General features: G+C 56.3%; 1 protein-coding gene across 4 annotated transcripts in view; it reads left to right on the forward strand.

The window, feature by feature from the left end:
- The window catches only part of RALGPS1 (Ral GEF with PH domain and SH3 binding motif 1), a 277,259-nt gene that overhangs the window by 247,425 nt on the left and 16,703 nt on the right, over positions 1–13,131 (forward strand). For 2 of the 4 annotated variants that reach the window (XM_057313764.1, XM_057313765.1), the window contains exons 13-15: positions 2,137–2,263; positions 3,541–3,698; positions 5,969–6,020. In XM_057313764.1, the coding sequence (XP_057169747.1) occupies positions 2,137–2,263; positions 3,541–3,698; positions 5,969–6,020 (337 nt within the window). The remainder of the gene's footprint in view (positions 1–2,136; positions 2,264–3,540; positions 3,699–5,968; positions 6,021–13,131) is intronic. The other 2 variants (XM_044389615.3, XM_026513989.4) reach the window with 1 other exon arrangement.

The raw sequence follows: 13,131 nt of genomic DNA on the forward strand, positions 1-13,131 counted from the left end.
AGGGAGAGGCAGGAGAGTGAGACCTCACGGACACCCAGGACATCCAGTGTTTCGAGAGGGACTGGTCACCAGCACTGGATGCCGAAGGACAGCGGGTGTTGGTTAGTTTCACAAAAAGGAGGTCAATGGAAATGTCACTGGGTATGGAAACCAGATTTCAGTGACTTAGAGATGGGCATGGGGGCAGAAGCAGAGCTATGAGGAGTACAGCCCTCTGAGGGGTGCGACTGGCCAGGAGGAAGACGGGGCCAGGGGACCTTAGTTCACAGAGAAGGGGAGACGAGGGTGTGTTTATAGGCTGGGGAAGGGGCCACAGAGAGAAGGGGAGGTGATGGCGTGACTTCTCAGATGGAGCAGGTAGAACTGGGAGGGGACAAGTCCTGAGTCCCAGGCCCAGCAGGGAGGTGCGTGTGGATGGGGCCACTGGCGGCAGTCACAAGGTGGGACCCGATAGCCACAGCTTCCTCACGGAAGTGGAGAGTAGCATTGCTTGCAAGGGAGAGGTCTACAAGCTGTGCCCGGGGCTTAAGGACAGAGGGATTGGTGGTGGGGTCGGGGGATCTGAAGGAGGAGGTGTGTGTGCTGTGGGATGTGGACAGGAGGCAGGGGCAAGCTGACAGCGGGGAGCGGGACATCCACGCCCCAGATGATGTGCTTTCCCCTGCCTCCCGAACCTTCCGGAGAACCAGAAGGGAGCTAGACTTTGTGCAGCGACAGGCTGGGATCAGGGCTCATATTTTAGACATGAAAATGCGGATGAGCCAGGCGCGCTGGAGGACAGGGAGTGCTTCGAGCCCTTGTGGATCTGCAGCGTCTCGTGGAGGATCCGAAGCTCTGGATGGATGTCACAGGCCCTCCAGGAAAGTTCCCCCTCGTGGTTTGGCGGCAACTCGTGGACTTGCTGTGTGTTTGATGTGTTCTGAAGGGAGCGGCCAGGCTCCTTGCGGAAGCACCGGCTCCTGCTTCCAGCGTCTGTCCTGGGTAGCTAAGGCTAGACTAGCATCTGGGTCCCTCCGTCAAGACCTTCCTTCCAAGCCACAGAAATAAAAGGGTACAATAGTGGTCGGGACCACGCCCCTCAAACGATAGCCATGGACATGGCCACACAAAGGATTCTGCCTCAGTCTCTGCATTCGGCACCCAGTGCGGTTTGTGGCCCCAGCCCCCCGGCTCTCATGACCTCCCCTTTACCCCATGGCTAGGGCTGGGGACAACACAGTAATAATTATCAGAATCAAACAAACAGGGGCGCCTGGGTGGCTCAGTCGGTTAAGTTTGCCTTCGGCTTGGCTCATGATCCCAGGGTCCTGGGATCGGGTGCTGCATTGGGCTCCCTGCTTCTCCCCCTGCCTGCTGCTCCCCCTGCTTGCTGCTCCCCCTGCTTGTGCGCTTACTCTCTCTCTCTGACGAATAAATAAATAAAAATCTTAAAAAAAAAAAAAAGAATCAGACAAGTAGGAGCGCTGTCTGTGAAACTCCATGTACATGACCTCGTGACCTCCCAGCCACCTGCAAGGTCAGCTGAGTTATTCCCACTTTTCGAATGAGGAAACCAAGGCTCAGGGATCAAGTTAAATAACCTGTCCAAAGTCACCAGGCAGTAACTGATAGGCCTGGGGTCTCAACCCCTGCTCCCTAGCCATGCCCTACCTCGGTAAATCCACTGCCTCCCCTGAGAAGCCCTCCATCACCTTTGGTTGAGTGAGTAGAGAACAGAAAGTGGCTACAGGGGCACAGGGCACAGGCACTGGACTCGGACTCAGAAGATACATTGTTAGGTCTCAATGCAGTTACCCAGCTGGGTGGCCCTGGATAAGTGTTGCCATGGGGAAACCAGGCCGGGCTGCCAACCCCATGCCCGCCTCCCACCTCCATCTGCACATTCACAGTATTAGCCAGTGGCGCTGCCTGGTCAGGGGGTACCGTGTATAGCACGACACCAGCCATCTTAACAGGTCAGAGGCTTGTTATCCTGCCAGTGAGGAGTCAGCGTCTCATGAGTAGAAAGCCATGAGGCTGCTGTGAACCTTGCCCTGCATATGACCGCTGGGCCTGGTGCCTTACCCGACCTGGGGCCATCATCTCTGAGCCTCCCCAGCCCAGCCCCTACCGTCACTCTCTCTGCTCTGTTCGCAGGCCCCTCCGCTGGCTCCAGCTCTGCAAGGTTCAGCCGGCGACCCACCTGTCCTGATGCATCTGTTGCTGGCAGCCTCCCCACACCCCCTGTCCCGAGACACAGGAAGAGCCACAGCCTGGGAAACAAGTGGGTGACTGAGCAGCCCCCCCCCGGCCCCGCCCCCGCTGTGGGCTCCAGACTGGGCTGAGCATGGGGCATGGGCTTGCCCACTGGGGGGCTCTCTTATCCATCTGATGAGTGCTCTCGGTATCCCTGGCTGGTGTGCCCTCCTCAGCTGGCACGGGCTCAGGAGGAGTTGGAGGGAGGGCAGCTGCAACAGCACAGCCTGAGTACTGGTGGTGGGTATCACTTGTTCAGGAGCCAACGGAGGGAAGCATGCAGGGAAGTGCAGGGAAGCAATGGTGGGATTCCAGAAAGTTTACCCAAGCTTGGTTAGTGCCTCCCTAACGGAAAACTCCAGAGTCCAGTGGACACTGTGACTGTCATCCAGGACATCACTGAGTGTCTCAAGGCACCTGCCAGTGTTGGGGCTCAGAGTCTCTGCTTGCCAGTTGTTTCAGAAAGCCTGCAGAGTGGTGAACCTGCCGCTGGTTTGCCCGGCCTTACGGGACTGACAGCTGGAGGGCATGTGTGGACCTCATGATGGCCGGGGCAGCCATGCCTGTGTCCCTGGGGTGTGGGGCACAGACTCTTGAATGGCTGGGTCCGTCCTTCTCTGTTCTTCCCTACCCTCCATCCCTCTCTCCCTTCCTTCCTTCCTTCCGTCTTCCTTCCTTCCTTCCTTCCTTCCTTCCTTCCTTCCTTCCTTCCTTCCACCACTAAGACATGAGCCTCAGCCAGCTCACGCTGGCCCTGGAGTCACTCACAGGCTAGAGGGGGAAAGGGTTGCTCTCTGAGTGTGTAGGGCTTGCTCTGTCACGTGCCTGTCAAGTGTTATGTCACTGAGCCCCTGCAGGCCTCCGAGGTAGGTGCTATATTAAATACATTGTAAGAAGGAGTCCTGTGAGGTTCAACGGGGTGAAGTACCTTGCCGTGGTGAGTAAGGTTGAAACAAGGATTTGGACCAGATGTGTGCCCCAGAACCAGGCGAGCTGCCCACAGGGTCATGCTGCCCCTTCCCTTGTGTGGCTCCATCATCCACAAGCACTGTCCGCTCACTTGAGCCTTGTCGTCATCCTGAGAGACGCAGGGAGAGTATCGTTAGTCCCCATTTGACAGATGAAGAAACTGAGGCTCAGAGAGAGAATGTGACTTGCCCAAGGTCATGCCGTGAGCTAGGGCAGAGCCCGGACTTGTCCCGTGGTTCTTCGGCTGCACCGTCTGCTCAGGAGCCCGGGGCAGGTGAACTCGCTGTTACCCACAGATAAGGAGCTTCGCCTTCTTTCTTCCTTTCCGTTTTCCAGTATGATGTGTCAGTTGAGTGTAGTTGAGAGTAAAAGTGCGACATTCCCATCGGAGAAAGCGAGGCACCTGCTGGACGACAGTGTCCTAGAGTCCCGCAGCCCCCGCAGGGGCCTCGCCCTCACCTCCTCCTCTGCCGTCACCAATGGACTCTCCCTAGGTAAGCGTCTCCGGCCTGCACACGACAGCGGGCGGGCCACAGTCCGGTGTGTGCTCCGTGTCTGTCTCTGTCACTGTGCAGCGCCCGGTGGCCCCCCACCCCCTGCAGAAGCGGCTCCCTACAGGCGTGGCCAGAGCCAAGGAGGCCTCTGCTTCCTGGTCTCCTGGGCCTCACCAAGTGCCCTGAGCGCGGCAGGCAGGTGGAAGGAGCCGCCGGACGCACGCCTGAGACCTGCTGTCATTGGTTGGTAGCTGCCAAAGCCCAGCTGCTGCCCCCGTGGGGCTTCCGTCCTGGGGGGCCACGAGCCCCAGGGTGCAGAGCCAAGTAGGGAAAGCTGCCTGGGGACAGCAGCTGGGCGGGCCACCGGGTTCTTCCTGTGTACTTGTCTTCACACTGGAAAGCCAGAGTTAGGATGAAAAATTGATCTTCAGGGATAAAATTGCATGTGTGAACTTCAGCCAGAAATGGTATTTATGTCCATGGAAGGAACAGAAACCGAATCGCTGAGGCCAGGATGGAGAGAGGTTGGAGTCAGAGCCGAGGACATTGTTGCGCTCTGGTACCAGGCCCGTCCCCCTGCGGCGCCCAGGTCACCTGTCATTACTACCAACAGACAAGTACACTGTCCACTGGCTGTGCCCGTTCAGTGTGCCTGTGCTTCCGTAGTCTATGTGTCTGTGTGTCTGTCTGCTTCCCTTAACAGGGAGCCCTCCCAGGGCTGGTGGTGGCTTAGACAGTTGCCTGGCCCGGGAGTTTGATCTGGTGAGGTCTGCCGGGGGGGGGGGGGGGGGGCCTGAGCCCCGGAAGGAAGTGGGAGGAAGGGGAAGGGTGGGAATCCCAGGTCCCACGTCCCTGTGAAATAAGGCCGGTCTCTGAGGCAGTATCACTGGGGGCAGCTGTCTCCCACCCCCAGAAAGGCTCGGACACGCAAGGTCTGTGTCTGCCTCCTGGCCTGGGACGAAGTCATCCTCATTGGACCCAGTCGGGTTTACAGTAGCTCAGGACAGTGCAGCCCGTGGTTCATAGGTGTCAGTATGTTGGGGAGGAGAATTCTGGGGTATGTCAGGGAAAGGCTGGGTTGAACCAGGTAAGGAGGTCTGTTCTCAGAGACTTGAGTAGGCTGATGGGCATTATTGATCTCCAGACAGGCAGTAGAGTCTGCAGGTTCTCCCAGTCTGGTCACAGAACCCTTTTCCTGAAGTGTCCTGGAATGGGGTAGGGGTGGGGAGGAGCTTCCAGGGAACCAGTCTGAGAAACGCCAGCCCCAGAGCCTTCATCTGGGCAGCAGCAGGACAGCTATTTTACATCCAGGAAACTTTCTGAGCTGTGCCTGAGCCCAGGCCTTGACTCAGAAAATGGAGTCAGGCACAACACTGTCCAGTATCCAGACAGGGGATCACCAGGCGGTTTGGTTCTTGGCTCCCCTTCTTGGGAAACTGAGGTGTTTTTTCTGTATGGACCTGAGAGCCCGGGAGCAAGCTGCCATGTGTGCATGTGCCCCATTTGGAGCCCTCGCCACCCAGTGACTCCCGAGGGGCCTGAGACCTCCTCCCTCCCCCTCTCCCCCTGCCCAGGGTTGGTGCCAGCAGGCAGCCCCGGCAGAGTGCCGAAGCGAGGCACCTCCAAGGTCTGAGGGGGAGCACAAAGGACTCGGCAGCATGCAGTGACAGGTGTCCTTGTGGCCAGAGCCAGGCCTTGGAGGGCAGGTGTCCCAGTCCGCCCCAGAGGGCAGCCGGGGAAGGTGGAGCTTCTCTCCTGTGTCTGCTGGCCGGGAGGTGAAGGGCCACTTCCTCAAGGCTTCTGTCTCATGCCAGGCAGCTGCTGTGACAGTCCTGGCCCTTGGGAGTAGAAGGGCTCATTTGGCCTCTGTCCTCACTAGGTGAGGCTTGCTCTAGCACTGGTTTCACTTGGGCCGGGAGGGAGGCAGTGGTAGGGCCAGGCCAGGCCGCCACAGAGGCCAAGGCGCACAGAGCCTGGTGGGCCAGTGCACAGGCAGCCGCAGCCTTCGGGGGGCAGTGGGAAAGGAATGGACGACCTACCCGGGAGCAGGTGTTGGGGCGAGCTCTTTGGACCCTCCCAGGAGAGCGAGTCAGAAATAGCAGCAGCAAAACCCCGAGTCACACAGATGCCCACAGGGTCAGAAAGCTGTTTCTCCGGCACTTCTGCGGAGCTCAGGGACCTGGGCCTGCTGACCCAGGAGAACAGACTCCTCTGGGTTGGCCCCTCTTCTGTGAGGCTGCCACACTCATTGATCTGTGTTCCTTTTCCAGGCAGTAGTGAGAGCTCAGAGTTTAGTGAAGAGATGTCTTCAGGGCTGGAAAGGTGAGTGTGGCCTCAGCTCAGCCTCCCTCCCAGGGTGGCGCTCAGGGCTCCGGGCAGGGACCAGCCCCACCCCCACCCCCACCGCCCCTCGCTGGCCCAGCCTGGGGAGGCTGCTCTGTGGCTCTTCAGGTCAGCTCAGCCCAGGGGCAGGGCCTACTCGGAGTGGGGGGTGGAAGAGCAGGGGGGGTGTGGGGTGGGGGTCCCGGCCCCATGCTCTGAGCAGCCCGACTCATCATCCCGTCCAGAGCTAGCCCAGGAGCCTGAGGCCAGCACCTCTTCCTCAGGCCGAGCTGCCGAGGAGACCTGCAAGCAGATTTGGTCTAACATGTGGGTTCTCAAAACCGGAAGCCTAAGCTGGGCCTGGTGTGGAGATGGGCACGTGGCTCCGCCTGGTGGGGTCTGAGAGTGTTACACCCGCATGGCCTCAAGCCTTGGGCTGACACGCAGCCTGCTGGGCACTGTGACAGTGAAGCGGATCCCAGCCCGGGGTTTGGCTTCCTGTGGTGAGGCCTTCCGACCCCGGAACGGGGCCTCCTGCTCAGGAGTCCACCCACTGCATCTACTCCAAGAGCTGATGCTTTCTTTGTGCCAGGCGCCGGGTGGGCTCTGGGAAGACAGACTCTGAGCAGGGAGCTCCCGTAGCTGCGGTGCCACCAAAGGTGAACGGGCATCCTGGCGACTCGAGGTGTGAAGGGAGGCGGACTGCTGCAGAGAGCAGATGTGCACTGCCCTTCGGAGTAGCCCCTCCAGCAACGTGCAGGGCCGTGTGCACACCCAGTTACATATGCTGTACACACGCACACACATACTCAGTCTCCCACTTGCATGTGCACACATTTCCCAAGAAATGCCACATATGCGCACAGTCGTGCACTTGTGTACGCACACGTACGTGGGTACACATACATACACACGTGTACATTCACACACAGCTCACACATACGCAGCTCACACTTGCACGCGCACACACACACACATGCTCTTGCTCGCTCTCTATCTCTCTCCCCCACTCCTCACTTCTCCTCTGGTGCTGAAGCCTCCTGTCTCATCAGTCCCCATAATCATTAAATGGCCAGAGAGGAGATGAACCCCCCCAGCAAGTCCTCACAGGGCAGAGGGACGTTAAGTGATAAGTCATAAGTGACCTTCGTTGAGCATTCCGTGTGCGCCAGGCACTGTCTTGGCCTCACCGAATCCTGAAGCTCTTCTGCACAGTGGCTACTCATAGTGTCCCCATTTTACACCTGTGGACAGCAAGGCTCAGAGAGGTGAAGTGACTTGTCCTGCTTCACATTCCTCTGGTCGGGCGGAGCTGACCCAAATCCACATCTTCCTGACGCTGAGCCCACCTCTTCACCGCTCTGCTCCTGGCCTCGTCCAGAGGGCCACTGTGACAGCTACAGGGACTGGCCCCATGTCGATTGGTCAGTCTTTCTGTCTTTGTGAAAGCCCAGGTGGAGGGCTGGAAAGGGGAGGAACAACGCCCTGAGCCCTTAGAACCCACTCCCTCTGTCCCTGCTGTAGGACTCCTGGAGGGGTATTTGCTCTGGGTTGCTCAGGCTAGTGGGCCCCGCTGCCTGTGCCCTGGGGCCAGCCCAGCAGTGGACATGAGAACTGGACAGGCTCCAGGGTAGACTCCAGATCTGATGAGCAGAACTCCGACTTGTGTCAGCATCAGTCAGGGGGCTTCTAGGGAGATCCGGACAAAAGGCCTTATAGGCAAGCCAGTGTCCCCTGGCCACAGGCCAGTGAGGGGACACTGAGTGGGAAACTTTTGCAGGCATGGTCTCAGGATCCAGACCTGAGCTTACTCACTGGTTCATTCATTCCCTCATTCCCTCATTCATTCAATCAGTGGCTGTTTATTAAGCCACTGCGTCCTGCTAGTCTCTGAGGGCAGCAAATACAGCTCCTGATGAACGCCCATGACCCAGACCAGAGCCACCAGGGAGGAAGACAGTGAGAGGGTTCCCGCCCCCCGTAGAGGATGCTGTACTTAATCAGGGGCGAACCCTGTAAGATACACCATTCCTCTTTTCTCTCTTCCACTTAGAATTTGGCATTTGATTTACTATCCATTGGAATGTCCATAGTAGGTGCTTTTTGGGTGGGACCTCCCGCAAGAGCTTGTCTCCCAGCTGGCCCACCCATGCAGATGCTCAGCCCTGCCTCCAGCAGCTTGCAGGGAGAACGTCCTGCTTCTCATTGTCTGGGGACCTAGCTCTAGGATCCTAACCCGAGGAGGGGAGCAGGAGGCCAGCTGCTTTGGAAGATGCCCGTGGGGCGAGGATGAGCCCTCTAGTCCTCTCTGAGACCCAAGCTGCACCCTGGCTTCCAGCTCCCGTCGCCTGGCCTCCAGTCGACATTTCCATCTTGCACTAGCCTCTTTCCATGTCTACCAGAAAGAATCCACTCCCTCAAATGCATGTGAGCATTCGAGACTTTCCTGAAGAGCCCACAGGAGAGCTGGAGGGGAGGGTTTGCCTCCCAGTCTTTGAAAACCTTTGTTAAATGCCACTCTTTCCCACACAACTCAGGGACCACATTCACTGTGCCACCTGGGCCTCCCTGCCCCACCTTCACCCACACAGTGCTCAGCCCCACTGGGGCCTCCCTTCATGCCCAGGCCACTTTGCTCCTGCTCTACAAAGGGGAGCAGATTCTGTCTCTCTGGAAGCCACGGCCACCCCGCCTGGGCCCAGAGGCCAGTGTCTGCCCTGAAAGAGCTTTCAGAACACTTTTCAGTAAAGCGGAGCTTCCCTTCTTGGAGACCCCGCCAGCTGGTCCTGACCGATACTGGAAGAACACAGCTGTCTCTATACCTTTACACTTGCGCGGGCAGACAGTGACCTCAGAGCCACAGCCAATGGTGCAGTAGAGGGCTGCCCCCCCTCCCAGAGGAATGAGGTGTGAGAGAAGAAGCACACATCTCAAGAGGGGGGGGCTGTTCTGGAGGCAATCTGGGCGGTGAGGGGTCCCTTTACTGAAGTGCCACATGAGAGCGGCTGTTTTCAGGGTGACTTTCACAGAGGGTCTCGCTGCCTTCCTCCCACTCCCGTGGCTGAGGCCCAGGAATCTCTCACCCACCCACCCCTTGGTCTGGCTCCCCAGCTCCATCTTGCTCTGTGCCTCCGTTCTGCAGCTCTGCCTCCTGTGGCAGCCCAGTTGGACGGTGTGCCAAGCTTCCGATGCGGGTTTCCCTCAAAGATGCCATCTCTTGCCTTGTTCAGCAACTGACACTGAAGTCTGGAAAATGAGGCTCCACCCAGAAGCTCAGGCTCCTCTGAGAGAGAACAGTGGACAGCAGTTCCCTGGGCCTTTTGCTTGACCTTGTCCTTGGTCCCTGACAGACAAGGGCGGGGCCCTGCCCTCTAGCTGCTGTGGCGTCACAGGTAGCTGAGGGATCTCAGCCCACAGCCTCTCTGTCCAGTACCTACAACCCCTCAGAGTCAGGTCCTAGACAGTGGGCAGGATGTCTTTCCATCTTGAATCAGTCCTTCTCCACATATATCTGCTGCACTCCCCTCTCTGCAGACCAGATTTCTAGGCTGCTGAGCTCACAGTGGGGAAGACGGACATATCACATCTTCCAAGTTTACGTGTTATGCCCTCATCCAGCCACAGAGCCTGACTTCCCATCCTTCACATCTGGTTCTTAATTGCCGTGAGAGAAAATCTGATTGACCTGGCTTGGATCAGGTGTTGTTCTATCCACTCAGCTAAACAGCAGTACAACTATGGTCCTAGAGACCCACTCAGTAGATCGGGGACATTGCCCAGAGAAGAGTGAGTGAGTGACTTATAAGCAGAAAAAGTCCTTTAGCAAGTACTGCTGGAAGGGCTGTTCCAGGGTCCAGCAGAGCTCAGAGTGGCAGCTTCCTGTCTGCAGATGAAGGTCAATCTTCAAGAAGTGGCTGGGACCAAGCTCTGGCCTAATGGAATGGCTTCCCATTAAGGTTTTGCTGGTGCAGGTGGACACTGTTGATGAACAGCATTTTCTGGGCCCTTCCACAGGCACAATCCTATCTCAAGGGTCTCTGTGCACTTGAGATAGAGGAATGGCGTGGAGGATCCTACTTCTGCTAAGACAGGATTACTGAGACCCCAATGTAATTACTACCCAAGACTTCTCCCTATTCCCCAACCTCCTAAACCAGCAATGGGGACTCGAGCTTTATGAAATTTAATCCCCATGATACTACCTAATGTGTACCTTAAAAAACTATTGAGGGGAAGATGCCTTTCAGACCTGCCTTGGCTAGTCTGAATTCTCATGACGGTGTTGGCCCAGGCAGGACCCTAGCTGCTTCCGCCTCAAGAGCACTACCCACTCTTCCGCTTCCTAGTGTTGTGACCTTGGGCAAGTTACTCCGCCTCTGCAAGCCTCAGATTCCTGATCTATAAGGTGGGGATAAGAACAGTGCCTGCCTGGGGTGCCTGGGTGGCTCAGTCGGTTAAACGTCCAGCTCTTGATCTCTGCTCAGATCTCGATCTCAGGGTTGTGAGTTCAAGCGTCACAGTGGGTTCCCTGCTGGGTGTGGAGCCCACTTAAAACAAACAAAACAAAAAGATAGTGCCTGCCTAATAGTATTCCTGATTTTCAGGATAGAAGATCTCAGTGTGATTAGACAAGAAAATAAATAAGTACTGCTTAGCACATTGCCTAGCACCCATCATCCCCACCACCACCCTATCACCCTCATTATCCTCCTCATCACTGTCACTTCATCATCCCCATCACCCCATCATCACCATCATCCCATCCTTATCATTCCCATCATCCCCATCACCCCATCATCACCGTCATCCCATCCCTGTTATTCCTATCACCCCATCCTTATCATTTCCGTCATCCCATTCTTATCATTCCCATCATTCCCATCACCCCATCATCTCCATCATCCCATCCTTATCATTCCCATCATCACCACCATCCTGGCCTTATCCTTCCCATCATCTCCATCACCCCATCATCTCCATCATCCCATCCTTATCCTTCCCATCATCACCACCATCCTGGCCTTATCATTCCCATCATCCCCATCACCCCATCATCACCGTCATCCCATCCCTATTATTCTTATCACCCCATCCTTATCATTTCCGTCATCCCATTCTTATCATTCCCATCATTCCCATCACCCCATCATCTCCATCACCCCATCCTTATCCTTCCCATCATCACCATCATCCCATCCTTATCCTTCCCATCATCTCCATCATCCCATCCTTTTCCTTCCCATCATCTCCATCACCACATCATCATCACCATCACCCCATCATCATTATCACATCCTTATCCTTCCCATCACCTCCATCACTGCATCGTCACCATCATCCCATCCTTATCATTCCATATCATCCCCATCACCCCATCATCACCATCGTCCCATCCTTATCATTCCCATCATCTCTATCACCCCATCATCTCCATCACCCCATCTTTATCCTTCCCATCATCTCCATCACCCCATCCTTACACTTCCCATCATCTCCATCACTGCATCATCACCATCACCCCATCCTTATCCATCCCATCTTCCCCATCACCCCATCATCTCCATCACCCCATCATCATCACCATACCATTGTTCTCGTCAGTCCATCCTTATCATTATCACCATCACCACTACCACCACCATCATCATTTTGTACACCATTTGGGACTGAAGTGTTCTACTTGGTTGCCAGTCTACATCTTCCCCAGACCAGACTTCCTGTGAGTAGGGTTGCCTGCTACATCCCTTCTCCCCACCACTGCCCAAGATCCATCCTTGAGAGGAAACAGTAAAATGGCCTCCCTGGGGTACATTGCATTCAGCCACATTCTGCTCCCAGCATCATGCTGGGAAAGGTGTCTGTGGTTCTGGAGTGGGAGCCCCCCACGTCAGTCCAAGAAATCCCCTGATTTCTGAGTTCACCAGATATCACTGCCCATTCATTTTGCTTTTTCTGGCTCTGAACATTCAAATAAGAAATCTCAAAGCAGGGCCGTGATCAGATTGCTTCCAGTGGCTGATGATCCTGGCTCCTCTGTGCTGATTCTAGCCTGCTTGGGCCCAGCCAGAGTCACCCCAACCGTCACAGCCCTCCTCCAGCCCTGCAGGGCTCACCTGGGGAGGAAGGCTGGCCACCACAACGCTGACTATTCTGAAAGCTGGCCTTGGGGAAAAGTCACCATTACGCTTACCTTCAAGGCCAGGGTCACTCCCCCAGGTTCCAGGGAAGCAGACTCTGACTTTCCCCACTGGGAGCAGCTTGACAAACATAGGCCTTCTGCTCACACAGGAAAGCCAGCCTCCCTTTGTGAATACTTGATCTTCATCCCTAATGGCAGGCCAGTGCGGTGGGATGAGTGGCTTCACCTCCTTGAGCCTCTGTCTCCTCATCTAAGACAGGGTGGGAATAGTGCCCCTCCCAGAGGTGGGAGAAACGGTATGTCTCATGGTCAGCAGTTGATAAATGGCAGCTGCTCTTAAGTGCCAGTCAGCCAAAACCACCGGAAGATTACTCCCGTGCAGAGACCAAGGGCCAAGAGACCCCGGAGCTGGACCCACCAGGGGAGATCTGGAGCCTACAACTGCTGGGGCCGTCCAGTCTCACAGACACTGACAAAGCCCGATCGGTGTGAGCTGCAGCAGAGACCCACAAGAAGTGGTGCGTGCGGGAGGAGAATGCCCCAAAGCCCCCATAAGGTAGACCCAGTCCCCGTGGCAGTCTCCACCACATGTGACACCTCAGCCTCCCTGAGACCCTGAAAGGCATGGGAGGAGCTTGGGCTGTAGAGTCAGAACAGGGTTCAAATCCTGGCTTACTGGGCTCATGCCTTGGTCAAGTGTCTTCCCATCACTGAGCCTCAGTTTCCCTGTTCTGGGGAAGATAATGTGCTTAAATAAAGGTCCAGAGAGAGGATGAGTGTCGTGGCCTTGCGCGTGTGAGCCCTCACTCACTAGTGATCTCTGCACCCCTGCATTCCCCCACCCAGTGCACTGGGGGGCACCCCACGCCTTTAGGAAGAACATGGAGAAAGGCTGCTTAAAAGGCTAGACAGGTTGGAAGATGCTGACTTAAAGCTCTCCATTGGCAAGTGTCAGGCATGCAAACATCTGTT

The sequence above is a fragment of the Ursus arctos genome, unplaced genomic scaffold (assembly GCF_023065955.2).
Source record: "Ursus arctos isolate Adak ecotype North America unplaced genomic scaffold, UrsArc2.0 scaffold_18, whole genome shotgun sequence".
Lineage (NCBI taxonomy): Eukaryota > Metazoa > Chordata > Mammalia > Carnivora > Ursidae > Ursus > Ursus arctos.